Raw genomic sequence first — 27,203 nt, 5'->3', positions numbered from 1 at the left:
ATTCTAAGGAGACCCTCAGTTGAGGATCTGAGGTTACGATTTGGAATATAAGATGTCAGACATTCCGATATATAAGATGGGGCGAGATTATTTAAGGCTTTATAAACCATAAGCAGAATTTTAAAGTCAATCCTGAATGACACAGGTAACCAGTGTAGTGACATCAAAACTGGAGAAATGTGCTCGGATTTTCTTTTCCTGGTAAGGATTCTAGCAGCTGCATTCTGCACTCGTTGCAAACGATTGATGTCTTTTTTGGGTAGTTCTGAGAGGAGTGCGTTACAGTAATCTAGCCGACTGAAAACAAACGCGTGAACTAATTTCTCAGCATCTTTCAATGATATAAGAGGTCTAACTTTTGCTATGTTTCTTAAGTGAAAAGATGTTGTCCTAGTGATCTGATTATTATGCGATTTAAAATTCAGATTACAGTCAACAGTTACCCCTAAACTTTTTACCTCCGCCTTGACTTTTAATCCTAATATATCCAGTTTATTTCTAATAGCCTCATTGCATCCATTATTGCCAATCACTAAGATTTCAGTTTTCTCTTTATTTAGCTTGAGAAAATTACTATTCATCCATTCTGAGATACAAGTCAGACATTGTGTTAGTGAATCAAGAGAGTCAGGTGCTCTTGATAAATACAGCTGCATGTCATCAGCATAGCCGTGGTAGCTCACGTTGTGCCCTGAGATAATCTGACCTAACGGAAGCATGTAGATTGAGAAGAGCAGCGGACCCAGGATAGAGCCTTGTGGAGCACCATATAGGATATCAGGAGTCTTTGAGTTGTAATTACCACAACTAACAAAGAATTTTCTCCCTGCCAGTCATTTAACTGCATAATGACTGCCTTCTCTAGAATTTTACTTAAGAAAGGCAAGTTAGAGATGGGTCTAAAATTTTTAAGAGCAGAGGGGTCGAGATTATTTTTCTTAAGTAGGGGTTTAACTACAGCAGTCTTAAGACAGTCTGGGAAGACCCCCGTATCTAATGATGAATTTACTTCTTTACTTCTTTGAAAAAACTTGTTGGTATTGGGTCAAGGATGCAGGTGGAGGGTTTCAGTTGAGAAATTATTTTATGTAAATCAGGTAAATCTATCCTAGTGAAGGAGTTTAATTTGTACTGGGGTTTAGGAGGATCCTTAGTGTTGGGGAGATATACTATGTTATTTCTAATATCATTAATTTTTTGATTGAAAAATACAGCGATAGCCTCACAGGTTTTACTGGAAGTGCTTAGGAGGCATTCCTTTGAGTTACCTGGTTTAACAGATGATCAATCGTAGAGAATAAGACTCTGGGATTACTAGCATTGTTATTTATAATCTTAGAGAAATAGCAGCGCCTCTCAAGACGGACTGTGTTATTGTAATGTTATTTTAACTTTTAATATTTCATAGTGGATAGTTAGTTTAGTCTTCCTCCATTTATGCTCATCTCTATGGTATGTTCTCTTTAAATCAGACACTCTTTGGGTCTTCCATGGTATAACAATGCTAGAAGATTTTTTAACTGTCTTTTCAGGTGCAACTATGTCAACAGCAACTCTCACTTTAGTATTAAATCTTTCCACCTTATTATTTACATTATCCTCGCTATTATAGTTGGCACTATAAACGGACTGATTGCTTAGAATGTTTGTAAGTTTTAAAGCTGCTGATGAGTCCAAAAAGATCCTAAATAAGGAATTCCAAGTAAGCCAGAAATTAGGCTTGAAAATTGATAATGAAAAATGAGTAGTTAAAAAAAGCGAAATGTAGTGGACTAAAGATGGGACGTGTGGGATTCGACTTGAGATGTTGCAGCGCAGGATGCCAGTTTAGTGGTGCCGACAGGAACAGCTGGTCAGGGAGTATCAGCTGGGATTGAACTAAACTGAGTCTCTTCACAGCTGAGAGCAAAAGTGGATTTTTTGGATTGCCAGCTTGTCTTGGGTGGGTTCTTACCAGACCCAGGCGTTTACAGTGCATCCAGAAAGTATTCCCAGCGCTTCATCACTTTTTCCACCTTTTGTTATGTTACAAGCCTTATTCCAAAATGGATTAAATTCATTTTTTTCCTCAGAATTCTACACACAACACCCCATAATGACAACGTGAAAAAGTTTACTTGAGGTTTTTTGCAAATTTATTAAAAATAAAAAAAATTGATAAATCCCATGTACATAAATATTCACAGCATTTGCCATGAAGCTCCAAATTGAGCTCAGGTGCATCCTGTTTCCCCTGATCATCCTTGAGATGTTTCTGCAGCTTCGTTGGAGTCCACCTGTGGTAAATTCAGTTGACTGGACATGATTTGGAAAGGCACACACCTGTCTATAGAAGGTCCCACAGTTGACAGTTCATGTCAGAGCACAAACCAAGCATGAAGTCAAAAGAATTGTCTGTAGACCTCAGAGACAGGATTGTCTCGAGGCACAAATCTGGGGAAGGTTACAGAAAAATTTCTGCTGCTTTGAAGGTCCCAATGAGCACAGTGGTGTCCATCATCCGTAAGTGGAAGAAGTTCGAAACCACCAGGACTCTTCCTAGAGCTGGCCGGCCATCTAAACTGAGCGATCGGGGAGAAGGGCCTTAGTCAGGGAGGTGACCAAGAACCCAATGGTCACTCTGTCAGAGGTCCAGAGGTCCTCTGTGGAGAGAGGAGTACCTTCCAGAAGGACAACCATCTCTGCAGCAATCCACCAATCAGGCCTGTATGGTAGAGTGGCCAGACGGAAGCCACTCCTTAGTAAAAGGCACATGGCAGCCCGCCTGGAGTTTGCCGAAAGGCACCTGAAGGACTCTCAGGCCATGAGAAAGAAAATTCTCTGGTCTGATGAGACAAAGATTGAACTCTTTGGTGTGAATGCCAGGCGTCATGTTTGGAGGAAACCAGGCACCGCTCATCACCAGGCCAATACCATCCCTACAGTGAAGCATGATGGTGGCAGCATCATGCTGTGGGGATGTTTTTCAGCAGCAGGGACTGGGAGACTAGTCAGGATAACGGGAAAGATGACTGCAGCAATGTACAGAGACATCCTGGATGAAAACCTGCTCCAGAGCGCTCTTGACCTCAGACTGGGGCAACGGTTCATCTTTCAGCAGGACAACAACCCTAAGCACACAGCCAAGATATCAAAGTAGTGGCTTCAGGACAACTCTGTGAATGTCCTTAAGTGGCCCAGCCAGAGCCCAGACTTGAATCCGATTGAACATCTCTGGAGAGAACTTAAAATGGTTGTGCACCGACGCTTCCCATCCAACCTGATGGAGCTTGAGAGGTGCTACAAAGAGGAATGGGCCAAACTGGCCAAGGGTAGGTGTGCCAAGCTTGTGGCATCATATTCAAAAAGACTTGAGGCTGGAATTGCTGCCAAAGGGGCATCAACAAAGTATTGAGCAAAGGCTGTGAATACTTATGGACATGGGATTTCTCAGTGTTTTTATTTTTAATAAATTTGCAAAAACCTCAAGTAAACTTTTTTCATGTTGTCATTATGGGGTGTTGTGTGTAGAATTCTGAGGAAAAAAAATGAATTGAATCCATTTTGGAATAAGGCTGTAACGTAACAAAATGTGGAGAAAGTGATGAAGCGCTGTGAATACTTTTCGGATGCACAGTCACAAGGCCTCCAGACCCTCCAATGGAATTGACAAAAAGATGAATTTGCATCTCTGGTTCAGAGTTTGGTCTCATTTGTGTTAGCTGAAGAGGTGAGGTGAGGCACTTTTGAAGACATCTCTACTACTTTAAACCAGTAAAACTTTATTTTATGTCATTTCCAGGACATGCTAATAACACGGTGATACCTTACAGCGCCCTGCTAGACCCTTCTCACTGTCAGCTTCAAGTGCCGGAGTGGAGCGTGGGCTACAATGGCTCAGTCTGTGACTCCACCATCTCCTTCCATCGTTTGACCTTTTGGACATACTGGTATTTATCAATACCAGTGCTCCTGTCTGACTCATTTGGTACGGTAATATTTTTATTATCTCTTTAATAAACAAAGTTATGTCAACGTGTATCTGCAATGTGTTTTCTTAAGTATGTCTGTACAGTAATCCCTCGCTATATCGCGCTTCGCCTTTCGCGGCTTCACTCTATCGCGGATTTTATATGTAAGCATATTTAAATATATATCGCGGATTTTTTGCTGGTTCGCGGATTTCTGAGGACAATGGGTCTTTTAATTTCTGGTACATGCTTCCTCAGTTGGTTTGCCCAGTTGATTTCATACAAGGGACGCTATTGGCAGATGGCTGAGAAGCTACCCAGCTTACTTCTCTCTCTCTCTCTCTCTTGCGCTGACTTTCTCTGATCCTGATGTAGGGGGATTGAGCAGGGGGGCTGTTCGCACACCTTGATGATACGGACGCTTGTCTAAAAATGCTGAAAGATTATCTTCACGTTGGCTACCTTCTGTGCAGCTGCTTCGTGAAGTGACATGCTGAACGGTGCTGCATACTTAAAAGCTCGAAGGGCACGTATTGATTTTTTTATCTGTCTCTCTCTATCTCTCTCTCTCTCTGCTCCTGACGGAGGGGGTGTGAGCTGCCGCCTTCAACAGCTTTGTGCCGCGGGTGCTTCGCATACTTAAAAGCCAAACAGCCCTATTGATTTGTTTGCTCCTTTGAAGAGGAAGATATGTTTGCATTCTTTTAATTGTGAGACTGAACTGTCATCTCTGTCTTGTCATGGAGCACAGTTTAAACTTTTGAAAAAGAGACAAATGTTTGTTTGCAGTGTTTGAATAACGTTCCTGTCTCTCTACAACCTCCTGTGTTTCTGCGCAAATCTGTGACCCAAGCATGACAATATAAAAATAACCATATAAACATATGGTTGGGCGGCACGGTGGCACAGTGGGTAGCACTGCTGCCTCGCAGTTGGGAGATCTGGGGACCTGGGTTCGATTCCCGAGTCCTCCCTGCGTGGAGTTTGCATGTTCTCCCCGTGTCTGCGTGGGTTTCCTCCGGGCGCTCCGGTTTCCTCCCACATTCCAAAGACATGCAGGTTAGGTGGATTGGCGATTCTAAATTGGCCCTAGTGTGTGCTTGGTGTGTGGGTGTGTTTGTGTGTGTCCTGCGGTGGGTTGGCACCCTGCCCAGGATTGGTTCCTGCCTTGTGCCCTGTATTGGCTGGGATTGGCTCCAGCAGACCCCCGTGACCCTGTGTTCGGATTCAGCGGGTTGGACAATGGATGGATGGACATATGGTTTCTACTTCGCAGATTTTCTTATTTCGCGGGTGGCTCTGGAACGCAACCCCCACGATGGAGGAGGGATTACTGTATTGCTGAATGCTTTAAAACCATTGGCTCTGAAAATCCATATTGATGTTTGAAATGTTTACATCAGGGTTTTTTAAATTCTTTATCACGAGGGCCAGAATATTAAATATGAAATATATAATATAAATTTAACATCGTGTGTCAAACTGTTCTAACTTTTTAACTCTAATTTTAACCCTAACACCTAATTGTATTTTTGTAATTTTTTTTTTAAAATTCTACAATGGGGTTTAAAACTGTGAAAAAAACAAACATATAAACTGTAAGAATTAAAACATTAAAAAAAAAGCCAAACATTAATCATTTAAAAACTGCTAAAAGTACAACATATAAAGGAGCACAAAAAGGAGCAGAAGAACACAACTGTTATGACTGGGAGTCCCAAAAGCCTTGTACTGTAGAACTTCTATAAAATAAAAGATTTATTCTTCACCAAAAAAAAAAGCCTAAAAACAAAAAAAAACATAGACGCTGCATAGAGCACAACGATACAAAATAGAGTTCCCTAAAACAATAAGACAATCCAAAATAAATAACATCCCAAAACAAGAATCCAAAGAATGGTTGGGGCGGAATGGTGGCGCTGAGACTAAGGATCTGCACTGGTATCCAGAAGGTTGCCGGTTCGAATCCCCGTCACTGCCAAAAGAGATCGTACTCTGCAGGGCCCTTAAGCAAGGCCCTTAACCTGCAATTGCTCTAGGGGCGCTGTACAATGGCTGACCCTGTGCTCTGACCCTAAGGGGTATGCGAAAACTGACAAATTCCTAATACAAGAAATTGAATAGGGCGAAATAAAGAAGACAAAAAAATAAAAAAAGACTGAGCAAACAATAATTTACAATAAGAACAGAAGAAACTCAGCAAAACTGCGAAGCTCATTCCAGAAGCTCATTCCACCTCTTGGGGAACATAACAGAGAACATAACAAAGGAAACCTATATACATTGATAAAACCAAAACTAAACAATGGTGCACATAAGCAACATAAATGAAAGAATCAAGAATAAACAAGAGACACAAAACATGAACCCTGGCTGAGTTATAACAACAGTAAAGATTCCAATGTCACTGCAAAGAAGTAGTGACCAGGGGTCTCATGTATAAATGGTGCGTATGCACAAAGATGTTGCGTAATAACGTTTCCACGTTCAAATCGTGATGAATAAAACCTAAACTTGGCGTAAAGCCACACACATTTCCACGGTAGCTCACACCCTGTTGTACGCATGTTCTCCGCTCGGTTTTGCAGACTGGCGACACCCAGCGTCAAAGCAGTGCTACTGTTCCTGTGTGGTTTATCTTTCTTTTTCAGATCCACATCCCTGACGTGGCTTTATAAATGCACAGAAATTAACTGTATATTGTTTATTAGTTTAATGCATCTGATTGTAATTAACCTGTAAGAATATAATGGTCCAGGAAATAGCCATAGTATTCCAAATACCATAACTGCTTTAACGTTGTTACTCTCACTGCACCTTCCTCTTCTTCTTTTAGCTGCTCCCATTAAGGGGTGCCACATCGGATCATCTTTTTCCATATTACTCTCACTGCACCACTCAGAGCAGCTGATCGGAAAGAGAATTATCGGTATACAGCATCAAGCACACGCTGCCTCAGCCATGCTTCCTATTTGAACTGCTCTCACACGGCAAACGCTTCAAAACCTTTCCTGCATGGACCTCGTGGTTCAGAAACAGTTTCATCTCAAGAACTTTAAACGCACTCAGTCAGTCCATCAAGAGCTCCTTGTAGAACTGTTTGTACCTATAAGTACAATCACTTCACTGTAAACTTGCACTTCATTTATAATATTGCACAACCTGCACCACTTTAAAAAGCGCATATTTACATATGATGATGATATTATTTTTAAGATGAAATGCAGCAAAATATGCTTATTATATTACAGTAATCCCTCCTCCCATCGCGGGGGTTGCGTTCCAGAGCCACCCGCGAAAATAAGAAAATCCGCGAAGTAGAAACCATATGTTTATATGGTTATTTTTATATTGTCATACTTGGGTCACAGATTTGCGCAGAAACACAGGAGGTTGTAGAGAGACAGGAATGTTATTCAAACACTGCAAACAAACATTTGTCTCTTTTTCAAAAGTTTAAACTGTGCTCCATGACAAGACAGAGATGACAGTTCCATCTCACAATTAAAAGAATGCAAACATATCTTCCTCTTCAAAGGAGTGCGCGTCAGGAGCAGATCATGTCAGAGAGAGAGAGAAAAGCAAACAAATCAATAGGGCTGTTTGGCTTTTAAGTATGCGAAGCACCGCGGCACAAAGCTGTTGAAGGCGGCAGCTCACACGGAGGGTCAGGAGCAGAGAGAGAGAGAGACAGAGAGAGAGAGAGAGAGAGACAGAGTTTGTTTTTCAAGCAAAAATCAATACGTGCCCTTTGAGCTTTTAAGTATGCGAAGCACCGTCCAGCATGTCGTTTCAGGAAGCAGCTGCACAAAAGATAGCAACGTGAAGATAATCTTTCAGCATTTTTAGACGAGCGTCCGTATCGTCTAGGTGTGCGAACAGCCCCCCTGCTCATCCCCATACGTCAGGATCAGAGAAAGTCAGCGCAAGAGAGAGATTGAGAAAAGTAAGTTGGGTAGCTTCTCAGCCATCTGCCAATAGCGTCCCATGTATGAAATCAACTGGGCAAAACCAACTGAGGAAGCATGTACCAGAAAATTAAAAGACCCATTGTCCGCAGAAATCCGCGAACCAGCAAAAAATCCGCGATATATATTTAAATATGCGTACATATAAAATCCACGATGGAGTGAAGCCGCGAAAGGCGAAGCGCGATATAGCGAGGGATCACTGTATACAGATAAAACTATAATTTCATTTAAATAATCTGTATTGTTAATAATTAAACATGTGAGGACACGGTGTCGCTGCGCTAGTTCACGGATTGTTCCTGCCTCACGCTGTATGCTTGCTGGGAATGGTGTGACACTGGAAGGATAGAATAATTAAACACATACTACGAAGATATTTCAATGTTCCTTAAAAGTTTTGAAGAATCGTCATTCTAAGCTTACAGATGGCTTAACGTCTATTACAGAGCTGATTGTGTGGCGATTGGATATTTGGAGAAAGAAAAGGAAAGACAGGAATTGGGGGTTAGTACGTTTGAAAAAGACAGTATTGCTACAAGAAATTATTTCATTGAAGGTCGTGCATGGCGCAGTAAGCATTTTGCGTGAAGCATGAACAATCACTGCGCCACCATGTTCCCATGTGTAATAACATGGTTTAACTCCTATCATCATGAAAATGATATCACGCATACATCTCAGTATTTTAATTATTTAGAGAGCTGTAATATCATGAATGTAATGGATTCTGTGTCCTGTCAGAGGAAGAGAAAGCCCGTTTAAGAAGCACATAGTGATTCACATACATAGAACAAATACAAGATCAAATACAAAACAAAGCATTTAACGTACTACTTTAGTTACGATGGGATTTGAGAAACTAGTAAATTAAATGATTTTAAGATGAAGTTTATGATGTTCTACGTTAATGACAAAATAAACTACGTGATTAAAGTGGAAATTTCGAGATTAAAGTTGACATTTCGAGCTTTTTTCCCACTGTGTGCCTTTTTTTTTTCTCTGTACCCTAATAAGCTTTCATATGACACTCAGACGGTGAGCTACGACTCTCCTTTTCACGGTGACTTTGATATGTGACAACTTCTTTTTTATTTTGGGCACTTTGTGACTTTGTGAACTTGAGCTTTAGAGTTTCTCCGTCATTTGATCAACTTCCTTTTGTTGTTTATACCACTCTTTAAACCAACAAATAGTACATTTTTCTTTGCCTCCACTTGGTATTCGCTGAAATTCTATTTTCCCTTGTGCTTTTGCCATTGTCTTTCCACAGAACATTGAGCTTAAGGACTATTTATATTGATTTGCATATTCAAAGAGGCGTAATTCTGGGAGGAGTTGGAGCGGGACAGCAGGCGCGTACATGTGCGCTACTTTTCACGCTGACCGGGATTTATGTAGCGGAAGAACATGGAAGCTGGCGTTCGCACAGATTTATGCATCTGGATTTTTTTGTGCGTAAGCACATTTCGGCTTATGTGCTTACGTCATGTTATAGTGCAAATTTTACATACGGCGTTATGTATGAGGCCCTTGGTTCTTCAAACAGGGAATGCAGCCAACGGTTTCCAGCACCTGAGGACTGTGCCCTGTACGTGAGCTCCTTGTACTGCTCTCTGCAGCTCCATTTACATTCAGTGACACGTCTGAAGGAAGGCACAGAATGACTGAAGACCGTGACAGAGAACGTGCTGAAGTGTACTTGTCTGTGATGGCTGCTGTGTGTTCAGTGGTGTTAAAACCAGATTGAGTGATTTGTAAGCACACCAATTGTATTATGGGATATCATCTACTGTTGAATTCTGCTCTGTACTTGTAATATTTATGTTGTATTGAGGATGACATGTTCTGTTCTGTGCATTGTATTGTTTTGACCCCCTTTTGCTTTTTGACATCCACTGCACGCCCAACCTACCTGGAAAGGGGTCTCCCTTTGAACTGCCTTCCCTGAGGTTTCGTCCATTATTTTTGAGGAGTTTTTCCTTGTCTTCTTAGAGAGTCAAGGCCCCCCCCCCCCCCCCCCCCCAGCAGGGCCTCTTAAAGCCCATTGCAGCACTTCTTGTGTGATTTTGGGCTTTATAAAAATAAATTGCATTGTAATATATTGTGTTGCATTGTATGTAAAAAGTCAGTAGATAAAAATGAACCAACATTCAAAAAGTTTAGAATTTTATGCGATTGTTTGCATATGTGGAATTGCTATTAAGTTGAGACCACTGTAACCTGAGACCCATCTGTGTATGTATTAGTGAATTCACAAAGAATTAAGTATGCAATGTTTCAATTAATAGGGGCCTTCTGTCGACTATGAATACTCTCAATGCCCAGAATGGTTGTCGGTAACTCAGGGTTACTTTAGGCAGGAGTTTGGGTGAATGCTCAGTGTTGTGAATGTGGGCTAGTCACAATTGCACACCAGACGCTCACTCCAGGGAGTCATGATCAACACGCACATTCCAAAGTGTCTGTTGCATGTACTCAGTTTTTTTTTTTCAACAAAGAATGCATTCAACTGACATAATAACATAACAAAGGAAACAAACCAAAGAAAAAGTGTGGTGGGCTGGCGCCCTGCCCAGGGTTTGTTTCCTGCCTTGCGCCCTGTGTTGGCTGGGATTGGCTCCAGCAGGCCCCCGTGACCCTGTAGTTAGGATATAGCGGGTTGGATAATTGATGGATGCTTGGACAAACCAAAGAAAATCGTATAAAAAATAAAATAAAAGTCTGACAGTAAGTGCTAATCCCATTGTAGCAGATTGACTGTTACACAGAATGAACTAGTTGATGAACATCTCCACTGGATCACCTACAATTGGTCCAGAATGCTGCTACAAGGTTCTTGACTAGATCATCTCAAAGATCTCACATCACTCCCATCCTGCTTTCTTTGCACTGACTTCCCATGAAACTGTTCATTTTAATAACCTGCTTCTCACTATTAATGCCCAACATGGTCAAACTCCTACCAAACCAACCTACTTGACTGAGCTACTGCAGCCTCATATCACAGGCAGGTCTCTGACATCTTCTGGTTAGGGTTTGTCAGCAGAGTCCAATGGCGGTGTGGTTGACACCAGTGGTTCTCAACCTGTATCTCCTCGGGACCGACCCAGTTTTTCCTTTGTAAGTTCACCGACAACCCAAAGCCAGCAATTGGCAGGGCACCCTGGGATCTGGAGTTCGGCTTCACAGCCCTGCCGGGTACCGTGGGTACTGCCAGGAGACACTGCAGGGAAACCGGGGAATTTTTACTGTCCACATAGCCCGGAAGTACTCCAAAGTCACAAAGATGGAAGTCCGGAAACACAAAAAAAACAAGTTCCCCATCTGACCTGGGTCAAGGACTATATAAAGAACTGTTGGGAATCCGGCAAGTGAGCCGGAATTTGGGAGGTGTAGGATGGAGCTTGCTGGGAGGTTTGAAGGAGATATAAAGAGAGAGAGAGAGACAGAGAATCATGTTGATTATTACTGTGATTAGCGTTTCTTGCCTGTGTATCGGTGACAGTGGTGCTTGAAGGGTACTATTTAAAGAACAAATTAAAGAACTTCTTGGTGTTTTAACCTGTCTCCTGTGTCTGTCTGTTGGGAAAAAAGGGGCAACAGTGCCACTTAGCGTCCATCTATGTACAACATGTTAACGCCTGAAACTCCATCATATGGAGGGGTGTCCACATATTTTTATCCATAGAGTGTATTTAGAAGAAAAAAATGTCAACCTTCTCATGTTCAGGAGGTGGAGCTGCTTTAGCTCGGCCTAAAACTGCACACATCACACAGATCAATGCACCTGCTTAAAACTGAGATGATGCTTGAGTGTCTGGGAAACACACCGCCAAACCCCGAGTGGGCACTTCCAATATCCACTCTATGAAAGTGGACCAGCACTCCTTGGGATTGGTTTTTGGTGTTTGAGCTGCTAATAAATTAAGTAATTATAAAGAAGTAAATAAATAGAAATCTAACAAGTGAGGTTGTTCAGACTGTGAGTAATAATGGTGGTGCTGAGACGTCTACATGAACATGCAGGATGAAAAACATCTTTGGTGTCTTTTTTGTTTTCCATGATTCTCAGAGCTACAGTTGCACTTCTCTTCTTGTTGTAATGGTGGCTTTCCATTTATTTTCAAGGTACCAGTATAGTTTACGGCTTGGCGCTCATTCCTGATGGGCAAACCTTTAACTGGACCTTTCAGAATTTCCCAATTTTAGGACCCACCAACACCTGGTTGTATTGGGCAACATTCTATGGATTTAAGGTAAGTTGATGATTGCAGAAGAAAGCTAACTTGAAAACTGTTTATTGGCAGGTGCTGTGTGCCACCTCTTGGCATTAGCAAAGTGAGGCGTACAGTAGACCCTCAACTTAGCAGACAAAAAAATTCCAACAACATTTATTTCTATAACACATTTTTATACAAATAATGTAGCTCAAAGTGCTTTACATGATGAAGAAAAGAGAAAAAAAGACAAAATAAGAAATTAAAATAAGACAACATTAGTTAACATAGAATAAGAGTAAGGTCCAATGGCCAGGGGGGACAGAAAAAACAAAAAAAAACTCCAGACGGCTGGAGAAAAAAATAAAATCTGCAGGGGGTCCAGGCCACGAGACCACCCAGTCCCCTCTGGGCAGTCTACCTAACAAAAATGAAATAGTCCTCTTTGTAATTAGGGTTCTCATAGAAGGACTTGATGATGATGGTCATGCAGACCTCTGGCTTTTAATCCATCAATGTTGGAACATCACAGTGCTTTGAGTAGGTGGTGGTGGCGCAGGCCGCCACCACAAAGAAACCGGAAAAAGAAACAAGAACGGATTGTTATTACAGATTTTAGAGCCACCATGAATAGTTATTATAATGAATTGGATATACAGAGTATCAGGATTAAATTAAAGTGAAGTTATGAGAAGGCCAAGTTAAAATAATGTGTTTTTAGCAGTTTTTTAAAGTGCTCCACTGTATTAGCCTGGTGAATTCCTATTGGCAGGCTGTTCCAGATTTTAGGTGCACAACAACAGAAGGTCGCCCGCCTCACCACTTCTTGTAAGTTTTGCTCTTGGAATTCTAAGCAGACACTCATTTGAGGATCTGAGGTTACGATTTGGAATATAAGGTGTCAGACATTCCGATATATAAGATGGGGCGAGATTATTTAAGGCTTTATAAACCATAAGCAGAATTTTAAAGTCAATTCTGAATGACACAGGTAACCAGTGTAGTGACATCAAAACTGGAGAAATGTAATCAGATTTTCTTTTCCTAGTTAGGATTCTAGCAGCTGCATTCTGTACTCTTTTATGTCTTTTTTGGGTGGTCCTGAGAGGAGTGCGTTACAGTAATCTAGTCGACTGAAAACAAACGCATGAACTAATTTCTCAGCATCTTTCAGTGATATCAGAGGTCTAACTTTTGCTATGTTTCTTAAGTGAAAAAATGCTGTCCTAGTGATCTGATTAGTATGCGATTTAAAATTCAGGTTACAATCAACGGCTACCCATAAGTTCTTTACCTCCGTCTTGACGTTTAATCCTAATGGATCGAGTTTATTTCTAATAATCTCATTATCTCCATTATTGCCAATCACTAAAATTTCTGTTTTCTCTTTATTTAACTTGAGAAAATTACTATTCATCCAATTAGAAACACAAGTTAGACATTGTGTTAGTGAAACAACAGAATCGGGGTCATCAGGTGCTACTGATAAATACAGCTGTATGTCATCAGCATAGCTGTGGTAGCTCACGTTGTGCCCTGAGATAATCTGACCTAACGGAAGCATGTAGATTGAGAAGAGCAGCGGACCCAGGATAGAGCCTTGTGGACCACCATATAGGATATCAGGGGTCTTTGAGTTGTAATTACCACAACTAACAAAGAATTTTCTCCCTGCCAGGTAGGATTCAAACCAATTTAAGACACTGCCAGAGAGGCCCACCCATTGACTAAGGCGATTTCTATATTGTGATCAATGGTGTCAAATGCGGCACTCAGATCTAAGAGGATGAGAACAGATAAATGGCCTCTGTCTGCATTTACCCGCAAGTCATTTACTACTTTAACGAGTGCAGTTTCTGTGCTGTGATTTGTTCTAAAACCTGACTGAAATTTATCAAGAATAGCATGTTTATTGAGGTGCTCATTTAACTGCATAATGACTGCCTTCTCTAGAATTTTACTTAAGAAAGGCAGGTTAGAGATGGGTCTATAATTTTCAAGAGCAGAGGGGTCGAGATTATTTTTCTTAAGTAGGGGTTTAACTACAGCAGTCTTAAGACAGTCTGGGAAGACCCCCGTATCTAATGACGAATTTACTATGTCAAGAACATTATCAATTAGCACGCCCGATACTTCTTTGAAAAAACTTGTTGGTATTGGGTCAAGGGCACAGGTGGAGGGTCTCAGTTGAGAAATTATTTTATGTAAATCAGGTAAATCTATCCTAGTGAAAGACTTTAATTTGTTTATAACGGAGTACTGGGGCATAGGAGGATCTGCAGTGTTGGGGAGATATACTATGTTATTTCTAATATCATTGATTTTTTGATTGAAAAATACAGCAGTAGCCTCACAGGTTTCACTGGAAGTATTACCCGGGTTTAACAGACGATCAATCATCGAGAATAAGACTCTGGTATTACTAGCATTGTTATTTATAATCTTAGAGAAATAGCAGCGCCTCTCAAGACGGACTGTGTTATTGTATTCTGTTATTCTGTCCTTCAATATTTCATAGTGGATAGTTAGTTTAGTTTCCTCCATTTATGCTCAGCTCTCTCTACGACGACGGACATTTTCTGCTACTTTCGCTTTGTGCCCTAGGAAAGAATGAGAGAGATTGGTTAGTCCACAAATTTTTTTTTTTTTTTGTTCTTTATTTCGTCTTATACGATTTCTCGTATTAGAAATTTGTTAGTTTTCGCATACCCCTTGGGGTCAGAGCGCAGGGTCAGCCATTGTATAGCGCCCCTGGAGCAATTACAGGTTAAGGGTCTTGCTCAAGGGCCCAGCAGAGTAGGATCTCTTTTGGCAGTGACGGGGATTCGAACCGGCAACATTTCTGGATACCAGCGCAGATCCTTAGCCTCAGAGCCACCACTCCATCCCAAATTTTACACAAGAAAAAGCATTCAATCTGTTTTTAGAACCTTGAAAGATATTTTAGAAAAAAGATGCAAAAGGTAATGAGGTGGGCATTTTGTTCTGCTGGTCACAGCTGACGTCCTGTGGAAAGACATGCGTGATGACAGGTATACCCTACAAATTGAGCACTGTAATAATACCGTATCTTATTCATGCTAAAATAACACATCGTGTATATTAGAACATTGTTACAAATATATGTTTTAAAAAACACATTTGATATAATGGACTTCAGCATCAGTGGATACCCCCTCTGCCCAATTAGTCCACTGAATGGAGGGTCCAAGTTCACATCTTGGTTTTAAGTAAAGGATCCCGATAAAAGTGACTGCATTTGAGGATTTCATTGCTTAATTGTGCATGGCAAGGTGGCACAGTGGTTAGGGATATCGGCCTCCTGGTCTGCTCATTGTCTGGTCAGTCTGCATGTTCTTCCTGGACCTCATGACTTCTTTTTAGTCTTCTGTCCCAATCCTAAGGACAGGAGCTTTGGGCTAACTGGTAAGTGTAATTTGGCCTGACGTGAGGAAGTGCGGATGTGTGTGCACAAGTGCAGTGTGGTCACAAAACAGTAGGAGTTCAAAGAGTGAATGAATAAATGGATGCGCGACTGTGTCATAATTCAAGCAAAAGTTGACCAAAAATTCCGTAGAGGCCTGAACTTGCTACTTAGCTGATTTGTTTCTGTACATTTACAAATGGTCAATTCACATTTTTATGTTTTATTTTTCAACATAGGTGGCAGGGAGGTGCATTGCCAAGCCCTGCCTATCACCTGTCAGAGTTTAGGTTTGAATCGCAACCCTGACAAGACCTGGCAACGCCCTGTTTGGATTCTCCTCACACGTCCTATAGATATGCCTGTAAAATTAACCGACAACTTTAAATTGGCGTGAGTGTGTATGTGTGTGTGTCCTGTGATGGACTGACACCCCAGCCAAGGCCGACTCCTGCCTTGTGCCCAGTGTTGTTAAGTACGGCTTCAGTTCCTCATAAGTCCATACAAACCTGGGTGGGCACTTTTGATGAAATGACTACACGTTTAAGCAATGTCTGCTCTTTTATGTACTTTACAGGAATCCAGTTTTGTCATCATCAGACACCAATGTGCCCAGAATTATGAAGGCTATAACATCATTGATAACAGGAAGGGCCTGACCCAGCCTTTGAACCAGAGCAGTATGAATGGAGACTGGTACTTTGACAACAATACATCCACCATGGAATACATAAGTATGACTTTTTATAACATGTTACGGTGTGCTAAACATGCTGTCACTTTAGAGATACTCAGTTCTCTTTTAAGAATTCTAATCCCACAAGATAATAACTTAATGTCTCATACTGGGCACAAAGTCTAAGCACTCCTGTCTCTGGCCAGAGTGAGAGCACCACTGAATAGTTCTGGCAAATCCATGTACCCCCAGTATGTGTTAGCCCCCCACTGAGGTAGCGGGTTTTGCAATGACCTGGCTGAGCTACGTGTGTGTGCGGCGCCCCCTGCAGCACACAGCCAGCACAGTGCTGCATGCTTCCCTGCTAACAGCTTCCGTGATCATCACCAAGGTTCTGCCCAGCTCTTGTAAGAGTGCAGTCACTAAGGTCACAAGTGCTGAAGTGAAACTGGCTCTAAATTTGACAACAAAAGCCAAACTTGATGGTTTGAGAAAACCTCTAAACTTACAAAGCAGGAAGTACAGAATAACAAATTGGAGCATTAAAAACACAGTTGAGAGACTAATGACAGAAGCAGTGGCCTTCAGGTTCTACAGCCAGCTGTTTACAGCATTGGAGGGCTGTGACCCGCGAGTGAGCTTATTAAACTGGTGCCCACACCTCCATTAACATGTGTGAAGAAAGGAACAAAATGACTGAAAATAGAGACAAAGTAGTGCTGTACTGGACTGGAATGGACTGTATTGTACCATACTGTGCCTCAGCGCTTGTGACGGCTGCCGTGCATTCATCTTCCACTCCCATCACATAACAATTAGTGACTAGAGCTGAAGTGAACCGTCCTCTATATTTGACTACCACAGAACTTCTTGATTCATTATATTATGCTAATTTTTAGGAGTTAATGTCTGCCAGCAGCTCATACACTCTACAATGAGTACTCCTTCTGCTGGGTTGCTATTAATTTATCAATCCAGGACTCCCTTAATGAGTATTGAGTTGTTACCTGAACATCTGTCTATCTTTGTATTATATAGTGCCTTGGAGAGCTCTGTCTCTTGTTGTCTGGGAAATCTCAAGATTAGCCTATTCCTTGTTGTTCATTACAGTTTCAGGAAATGCAAACTCATGGTACTGGTATAACTCAAATTTGGATCCTTCGGAAAAGAACATAAATATGTACTTCATCATTTATCAATGCTACTTCACAAGCTGTTACTCAGGAGGAGGAGGAGGAGGAGGAGGAGGAGGAGTAGTAGGAGGAGGAGGAGGAGAAGGAGGAGGTGGAGGCGGAGGAGGCGAAGGAGGAGGAGGAGGAGGAGGAGGAGAAGGAGGAGGAGAAGGCGGTGTGGTGATGACTACAACAGCCCCACCCCCAAGAACGAGTGGAATTACGTAAGTGAAAAGTATGCAGATTTGATAAGTTAAAAGTGGGGGGCACTGTGACACACTGACTGGCACTGCTGCCTCACAACTCCAGCATTCCGGGTTCAAATCCCCAATCCAGTCACTGGGTGTGTGAAGTTTGTGTTTGGGTTGGTTTATCTCTGGCCACTCGAGTAACGGGTGACTTCAAACGTGATGGACTGGCGCCTTGGCCAATGTTGGATTTGCCTCTAGTGCTCATTGCTGTGGGGACAGGCTCTGGTCTCTTGTGGCATGAACTGCATTAGGAAACCTTGAAAATGTTATAGTATGTCTGCATGGAGTTTCCTTTTTCTGCCTGTTTTTCACGAGTATTTTCCTCCATGGAACTCTGAGATTCATTGTAAGGCCAAACACCAGTGCCGGATTAACCAATAGGCACATGTAGCATATGCTATGGGCCCCGCAATTTCAGGGGCCCCCAAATGGTGGATCCAATATTTAATGAAAAAGTGTAGCATTGAAAAACTGGTCTTTAAAAATATTATCTTTACGTTTTAAACTGTAAATTTCTTACACAACAAAACTTTAGGGGCCCAACACATAAAATTCACATAAATATTATAAGATTCTTATTATAATCAAGAGTAAAATAATTATTTAGTCCGGTTTGAACTGTTCAGAATCTAAACTTCAGATGATGCAGACCAAAAGGGCCCCCAAATTTGAAATGTGCTATGGGCCCCCAAAGCTCTTAATCCGGCCCTGCCAAACACATTATCATTTTAATTTCTCACTCTGAACTGGCTGGCTTGAGTGAATTGGCCCCTTTGCGGATGACATTGTGATCTGTAGTGAGCGTAGACGGCAGGTTGAGATGAACCTGGAGAGGTGGAGGTACGCGCTGGAGTCAGTGGGAGTGAGACACAGGGTACGTGTGCATGAATGAGAGGGAAGGCAGTGGAAAGGTGCAACTGCAAGGAGCAGAGGTGGTGAAGGTTGACAAATTGAAATACTGGGGTTCAACAGAGTGTGGCAGAGAGGTGAAAAAGAGAGAGAGTGCAGGCAGGGTGGGCTGGGTGGAGAAGAGTGTCAGGAGTGATTTGTGAGAGACAAGTAAGTAAAAAGAGTGAAAGTTAAGGCCTACAAAATGGTGGTGAGACCAGCTATGTTATATGGTTTGGAGATGGTGGCGCTGGCGGAAAGACAGGTGGCAGAGCTAGAAGATGCTACAATTTTCACTCAAGTAACGAGGGTAGACAGGATCAGGAATGAGTATAGCAGAGGGACAACACAGGTGTCACAGTTTGGTGACCAAGTGAGAGAAGCGAGATTGAGATGGTCTGGGTCTGTGAAGAGGAGATATGAGAGGTACATCAGGAAAAGAATGTTGAGGATGGAACCACCAGGCAAGAGGACAAGAGGAAGTCAAAGAGGAGGTTTATGGATGTGCTGAGAAAGGACATGAAGGCAGTCATTGTGGCAGAAAATGATGTCAAAGACAGGGATAGATAGAGAGGAATGATCTGCTGTGGTGACCCCTAAATGGGAACAGGTGAAAGAAGAAGAAGAAGAAGATGAAGAAGATGGACTGGTTTGGTATCTGTGGTGGGGTACTGCAGTAGGACAGGACATATGTCCAATCAGACTGCTCTTAGACAAAGAACGCTGAACCTCGTGCAGTTTTTGTGTTTTTTATTATTTTGTAATAAGATGTTTTCTACACCCTTGGATTCTGCACAAACAACAATGAATTCTCCTTTTCTTATTGTAGCCTTTGGTCCAACACTACTTTCTGGTTGACTTCAGCAGAAAACAATTATGCCGTCCCAGTAGATGGTTCCAATGTGGTGATTCCGAGAGGTACGTAAAGGAAAAAGATGCTGCGACCATAAAAATAACTTTGGGAGCCAATGAAATGTACCTTTATTTCTACACTTTCAAAACCCCAAATTAACTAAAAGTCTTTAATGAGAAGCAGAGTCCCCGTTAAGTCATTCATGACCCTGAATTTAATTTAAGCCATTTTTGCACTGCTTATTAGAGTTACACACATTTAGGAGCATCAGGTACATGAAGTTGTTTGAATTTTGTGCCTGGGGAATTTTATTATTATTATTATTATTTTGAGTCATCTTCTGCACTCGACAGTCAGTTCAGCCTGATGTGTTTATCTGTTTGTTGTTTTGTTGCCTTGTGTTGATGTAGATTTGTGGACGGTTACCATTAACAACAACTCCTGTTGACACATTTCCATAACTGGAAGTCACATCACGTGACGTCACTGGTCAGGACACTATTTAAGATGGTGCTCCATCATGTTGTGTGTCCGAAGTTTTGGATTCACACTTGAATCAAATACATGTCTTAGTTAGATTTGGGAAGACTTTAGGGCATTAGAATTTTTTGTGTGGGTTTTTTCAACTAAGACTTTTACGTTTGCCTTTGCTAATCAGTTTCTTTCTTTTCCTGGTCTACATTCAGTTTTCAAACTGATGCCAATGTCTATCCTGGCAGGACTGAAATAAACCAAGACAGAGGCATCTCAGGGCAGTCACAGCCCACACCAGGGGTGAAGCTATTGAGGGGCCAGACCTGCCCATTCAGAAGCCAAAGACCCCAATGATTTGATTTGATTCATGTTGCTCATAAATTGTCAGTCATTTTAGAGACTCGTCTTGCAGAACCCCACCCACCACAGACCTTAGACAATAAACTAAGTCACTCTAAACTTGAAGGTGGAAACCAGACTGTGGATCGATCGTCAGTGAACGCCCCACTAGAATGGCTTATTGCTTGCCCACACCAGTTGTTCCCAGGCCTACCCATTTTACAATTTCTGGCTTCGGCACTGGCACACACTCACGCTGGACCAGCATTTAGTGATAGGAGACGAAACAGAGGAGACTTAAGTGTGTATCCCAGAAGTGAATAGAGTAAACGTACGGTTTGACTGAATGTGTGTATTGCACCTTGATACTTACAACTACAAGCAGTGGTCTGATCTGCATGAAAGCCACTATATAGAAAAGGTCACATGGGAAAAGGGGAAACGGAGAAAAACAAATAACGTTTTGGTCCTGAGTGGGGCTGCAACCAAAGGCATCAGGTTGATACAACTATGGAGGGAAACACAAGCAGCTAGGAGTCACAGAGCTGCAGTATGGAGTCCTGAACTCCTCAATGGAGGGCCTGCACTGCACATTGTAGGTGGCATCTCAGAATGTCCCAAACGTGCTCTGTTAGAGACATTTGGCCAGGGCATGCTGTCAATATCACCTTGGCATTCCAGGGAGATAATAGTGTTGTATAATGTAGGATTTGACAGATTAGAAAGGAGAACCTTAAGCACCAAAAAGATGAGAGAAGTTTCACTGCTTAATTTACTACTTACTCAAACAAATCAGGAGACAACGATTCAGAAGAGCCTGAAGGGCAAACTACAATTAAAGCCAAGAAATATTCATTTCTAAATGCCAAAAGTACGAAAATGGAGCCAATGGCAAGTAATATTCAGGTCAAAACACAATTATGAAATTATAGCCAAGTGAGTATAAAGACCTTCTTCTTTCTCTTTCCGCTGCTCCCACTAGGGGTTGCCACAGCAGATTATCTTTTTCCAGGTCTTCCTGTCCTACAAATAACAAACAATGATGAAGTAAATGCTAAGAAGTAAAAAGTGCTAAGAATACAAAGTGTCATTGGAGGAGAATCACTCCGGGTTGAAGCCCCCATTGCCTGTCTGTCAAGCCCTCCACCCTTTGGGTATGGGAGGTTATTTGTGCCAAACTTCAGTCCAGTTGGAATGCAATGCATAAGCACATGCTGCATTTAATCTGATCGTGTCATAATTTAAAACATTTCAACCAAATGATCGCTTGCTTTTCACTACGGCGTACAATTTTCTTGTCAGTTTGGGTCGGGCCCAAAGTTGCTTAGCTTCTTGTGGATTGCTTGTTGTGTCGCACAGGTGGTATGGCTGCTGGTATCCAAACGTGTAATGTGGCTAAATGCACGTCCATCCCTATGTGCTCACTTGCAGGATGGTTGGTGGTAATCGACATTGACATCCCCACGCTAAGCAAACTGAGTGTCTACGGCACACTGGAAGTGCCAACCAACATGTCGAAATACGCATTGTGGGCTACAAATGCAACGCTGCCAACAGATAACAACAACAGGACCGTCATCATCAGGACCACCTACCTACATATTCAGGTAAATGACCCACTGGGCACTCTGATAGGTAAATGGTGAGGAATTCAAATATGGAAAAATATGACAACATTAGTTAACATAGAATAAGAGTAAGGTCTGATGGCCAGGGGGGACAGAAAAAACAAACAAAAACTCCAGACGGCTGGAGAAAAAAATAAAATCTGCAGGGGTTCCAGGCCAGGACACCACCCAGTCCCCTCTGGGCATTCTACCTAACAAATGAAATAGTCCTCTTTGTATTTAAGGTTCTCATGGAAGGACTTGATGATGATGGTCATGCAGACTTCTGGCTTTTAATCCATCACTGTTGGAACATCACGGTGCTTTGAGTAGATGGTGGTGGTGGTGCAAGCCACCACCAAAAGGACACCGGAAAAGGAGAGAGTAGGGGTTAGTACAGATTTTAGAGCCACCATGAATAGTTATTATAATGAATTGGATATACAGAGTATCAGGATTAAATTACAGTGAAGTTATGAGAAGGCCATGTTAAAATAATGTGTTTTCAGCAGTTTTTTAAAGTGCTCCACTGTATTAGCCTGGCGAATTCCTACTGGCAGGCTATTCCAGATTTTAGGTGCATAACAGCAGAAGGCCACCCGCCTTCACCACTTCTTTTAAGTTTCGTTCTTGGAATTCTAAGGAGACACTCAGCTGAGGATCTGAGGTTACGATTTGGAATATAAGATGTCAGACATAAATACATAAATACAATACATAACATTACTTGTGTCTACTGGTCAGTTATCGGTCAGTTACTCACAACATGCAAAGCACAGGCTTTTTTTTTTTTTTACTAAAATATTGTTAAATAAATGTTTCCAGAAAAGTAAGTACACATCATAAACAGGAAACACATTCCCACAATGCTGAGCTGTACAGGCGGATCTTCAGTTCCAAAGGTCCATTCCATCTGCACGATAACCCTGGGCATGAACTACTTAGACTTTCCAGAAGGATTTATTTAATGATATTTTAGTAAGAAATGCATGCTTTGTACACACTGTCTGCATATGACTTCATACGTACATTACGAGTCACCAGTCACATGAGATTTGCTTTTTCTTTTATTCCTATGGACGTTTTTTTACATCGTTTGCCGTTGTACAGCATTGGTTGCCATCGGTTCATATTGTATCAAAATCTTTTTTTTTATCTTCATTCTCCATGAAAACATGAGATTATATTTTGTCATCACTACAAAACACGTCTACTGTATATGAAAAAAACTGTAAGCTGTTTCTGTTTGGCTGTCTGCTTGTTTGTTTGCTACTCACGTACAAATGGGTAAACCAATTTTATGAAATTTTGTGTATGTCTTGCCATAGGTCTGACGTAAATTACGGGCTTCATGTCATATCAGGGAGAGGAGTGATAACGGGAGAGGGGGCAGCTCAAAAAGCAGCACTACTGTGGGGACTACAATTCCCATCAGGCAGCAGGAGGACACTATGCATTCTAGTTTTCTTGCGGGTTTTCTTCTCATCTAGTCTGAGTAAATTTCATTGTCTTGCTGAATTGCAGATTTAGTCTTGGAGTTCGTCTTTTTGTCTCATCGTGGTGTGTGTTTAGCCACACTGAATTTCCAAAAGAAAGTTTTTCCTTATTTATATGGATACTTAGGATACTTTGACTACTTAACATATGAAGAAACATCATTTTTTGGTGGAATATTCTTTTATTTCTCTGTGCTACCCTTGACTTTAAAAGTAGCAGCATTTAATATCCTGGCCTTAAGGTGGGCAGCGCTGTGAAACGGTGGGTAGCATTTCAGTCTTAAAGTGTGCCGTGTGCCCTGAGTCCATGTTATGGCGTCTCATGTAGCCAGTTTGACCCCTTTGGTTGTTGAATATTTCTGTTTGTTTCAGTGACGTCATGGCTTCTCCATTTTGAGTATTTGTTTTTGAGGGCTCCACCATTTATTTATGGTTCTTGGACACCGTTGTCATTTACCTGATTTAATTGTTTAGGTCTTGGCACTTTGTGTGCAGTAGACGTACAGAGAAAGAGAGTCAATTTGATTTAAAGTTATTGTCATCCAAGGAGTTTTGTCACAGTGAAGATTTCGCGGCACTGTTGCTAAACTGACCTCCTTTAATTGTTCCATACAGGGTGGTACGTTGCTTGTGGGTCAACCAGATGAACCCTTTCAAGGTGAACTTCAGATCATTTTTAGAGGAAACATGCTGACACCAGACTGGCTTTTGCCAGAAGGCTTTTACCTTGGAGCAAAGGTTCTGGGTAAGTGAAAATTTCCAATGGAATGTCTTCACAGAAAATATTACAAATGGCTTCTGGGATATTTTTATATGTTTGCTGGATTATTTTTCATGTATGCCAAAAGATTTAAATTCATGCATTCCCCAAGAACAGAAGGAGATTACATTTCTAGATTACAAGTTAGGTTTATTGGAAATTCAACATTTGGCTGGTGTGAGTGTGGCTCTGTGAAATGGACTGGCTGTCTTCCTGCCTCATGTCTGGTCCGGCTAGGGTGGGCTTCTTCTCCATTTGAATCCTGAATTGAATTACGCTGTTTCAAGAATGTTATATCATGTAATGTTGTTGTGTTTTCCTTAAATATTTCTAGAGGTTTTGGGAACCCTAGACCTCCATGGCAAGCCTCACTCCATATACCGGACAAAACTGGCCATGACAGCAGATGCCGGATCCACATCAATTTCTCTGGCTGACGCGGTCGATTGGCAGGTACAGACGTTGGCAGATTTACTGCATTATGTTCCCCTACTGCCCCGACTAATTTTAATGTTCATTTAAAGTGTGAGTCACCAATTTGCATGTTGTTGTGCATTTAATTTACGGTACGTATGCCTCCTTCTGCTTATTTAGTGGTTCGGGGAATGTAATGTCTGATTTAATATCATTTAGAAGCACCATTTTCTTTGCAATTTGCATCAATTTTAAAAACAACACTAAATTTTATTCGTTTGACTCTACATCAGTGGTGTTTCAAGTTTTTGATAATTATCATGAAAATATAATCAATGAAATTGTTATCCTTTACATATAATTTAGGTCGGAGACGACATTCTGATTACCACAACCAGCTACGACCCCAGGCAGGCCGAAACAAGGCAGATCGTCGCCATTTCAGAGGATATGAAGACCCTGATCCTCAACGATTCGCTCTCCTATGCACACATCGGTAGATCGATCTCTGGTTTCCTATTGTGGCTTAAACATTTGCAGGTTTTAAAATCAATTCAGGATCCAGAAGAATATTTCCAATATGTGCCTCCAATCATATGCTTGGGGGGAAATAACGGCTCCTGTGATAGATGTGTCTTGTTAAAATCTTCACAATTTCAATCTACATTTGCCAATACATGATTATTAAAGTTAGAAAGAGATTAGTGGTAAAGCAATGAAGGTGATTAAACACACACCTGTATACCGTAAGTACTCATTTTGGCACAGTTTTGTTCATTATATTTAGTGTTTTATTCACTGGAAATTAAAGACTGATAAGTGTTGAAATTCACGTAAAGTATTTCGTAAGGGAGCGTGCTATTAAATTATACTTTTTCCTAATGTAAGTTGTGGTAATTTTTCTAATCTGTGTTTTTTCTTCCAGCTGAAACCTATTATATAAATGAAACAAATCAGCAGTATACCCTGGCAGCGGACGTCGGACTTCTCAGTCGAAACATCAAGATCATTAGTGAAGATTACCCGGGCTGGTACCAGGAGTCATATGGAGCTAGAGTGCTTGTTCGCTCAGGTGAAAATTCTGAAGTATATCACTGGGAATTTAGGGGAAATTCAGTAATAAAGGGAAGTTTTATGTCCCAACTCTCTCTGATCAGGTGATGCTACTTCAGCTTATGTCACATTAGACGACATTTCCTGCAATTTTAAAACTGTTACCTTCATTGACACAATCTTAGGCGGTTGGCGGCATCCTCTCGTGAAGCCGATCATCAAATGTGACAAACCTGATGACTGAAGCCAACTAGTCTACAACTGGCTAGGTTTTGATTTTTGTTTCTGGTCATAGGGGCTAGCTCCAAATTACAAGCAAATATGCCAGTGAATGCTCAGCTAGAAATACAACGCATGGAAGGTAGTCTCCCGTTATCACTCCTCTCCCTGATATGACATGAAGCCCGTAATTTACGTCAGACCTATGGCAAGACATACACAAAATTTCGTAAAATTGGTTTACCCATTTGTACGTGAGTAGCAAACAAACAAGCAGACAATCAAACAGAAACAGCTTACAGTTTTATTCATATACAGTAGATGTGTTTTGTAGTGACAACAAAATATAATCTCATGTTTTCATGGAGAATGAAGATAAAAAAAAGATTTTGATATAATATGAACCAATGGCAACCAATGCCGTACAACAGCAAATGATGTGAAAAAATGTCCATAGGAATAAAAGAATAAGCAAATCTCATGTGACTGGTGACACGTAATGCACCTATGAAGTCATATGCAGACAGTGTGTAGAAAGCATGCATTTCTTACTAAAATATCATTAAATAAATCCTTCTGGAAAGTCTGAGTAGTTCGTGCCCAGGGTTATCGTGCAGATGGAATGGAGCTTTGGAACTGAAGATCTGTCTGTAAAGCTCAGCATTGTGGGAATGTGAATAAGGAAATCTTACATCACAGCTATATGACATCATGTTTCAAACCTCACGAAAGACAAGAGAAGCTCAGCTCTCTGGTGTCTCATATTTTACATGCCATTACAGAATAGAAATAAAAGAATTAAATGACAGATATTGGTACTGAACTTGCTGCAGCTGTTAATCCTTTGTAAAGAGCCGCTCTGCCAAGCTGCACTCTATTGGCTATCAATAAAAGAAGCGAGCACGAAGATTGGCACTCAACAGGTTTTAGTTGTGTAATTCGACACGGTGCTGTGACAAGATCAGCGGCTGCAAATCTGACATCCCCCATGGCAAAAAGTCACATAATACATTATGTGTTTTGTCTTGGTAGAGTAATATATTGCTCTACTTTCCCCTATTGTATAATTAATAAGTAGCCTTTGTCAGAATGCCTAATCTCACAGACTTACCACTGTTTATAAGGTATTATTGTAACTTCTCCCCACCTTCCCTTCTATATCTATAACCTCAGGCAATTAGGTGTAGTAAAAAGACAAGCAGAAGTTAAGTTACAATTAAGTTAAACAATGTATTATTGATAATATTCATAAATAATAACAAAATGCAAAGTACATTTCAAAGTACATTTCAATACATTTCCTGATTAAATGGTGATGTGTAGTTCAGGTGGCACACAGACCTGTTAGTTATTTAAAATGTCTCTAATTAAGGCATCATTGGTGCTCAGCTTTCTTCAGAACAGGCCGCACACCTGTTCAAGATGGCTGCCGAGCTGCA

At 41.3% G+C, this 27,203-nt stretch overlaps 1 protein-coding gene across 1 annotated transcript in view; it reads left to right on the top strand.

The window, feature by feature from the left end:
* Nucleotides 1-27,203, top strand: part of LOC114641885 (fibrocystin-L-like) — a 169,815-nt gene that overhangs the window by 107,931 nt on the left and 34,681 nt on the right. Inside the window, exons 51-60 of the mRNA XM_051935585.1 lie at nucleotides 3,782-3,967; nucleotides 12,050-12,177; nucleotides 16,140-16,296; nucleotides 17,349-17,634; nucleotides 19,379-19,467; nucleotides 21,647-21,822; nucleotides 23,934-24,063; nucleotides 24,413-24,531; nucleotides 24,859-24,988; nucleotides 25,418-25,564. Coding sequence (XP_051791545.1) covers nucleotides 3,782-3,967; nucleotides 12,050-12,177; nucleotides 16,140-16,296; nucleotides 17,349-17,634; nucleotides 19,379-19,467; nucleotides 21,647-21,822; nucleotides 23,934-24,063; nucleotides 24,413-24,531; nucleotides 24,859-24,988; nucleotides 25,418-25,564 — 1,548 coding nt within the window. The remainder of the gene's footprint in view (nucleotides 1-3,781; nucleotides 3,968-12,049; nucleotides 12,178-16,139; nucleotides 16,297-17,348; nucleotides 17,635-19,378; nucleotides 19,468-21,646; nucleotides 21,823-23,933; nucleotides 24,064-24,412; nucleotides 24,532-24,858; nucleotides 24,989-25,417; nucleotides 25,565-27,203) is intronic.

Source organism: Erpetoichthys calabaricus, chromosome 13, assembly GCF_900747795.2.
Source record: "Erpetoichthys calabaricus chromosome 13, fErpCal1.3, whole genome shotgun sequence".
NCBI classification, from domain to species: Eukaryota; Metazoa; Chordata; class Cladistia; order Polypteriformes; family Polypteridae; genus Erpetoichthys; species Erpetoichthys calabaricus.
Note: the sequence above shows the minus strand (reverse complement) of the source record. Positions and strands in the feature narration are given on the sequence as shown.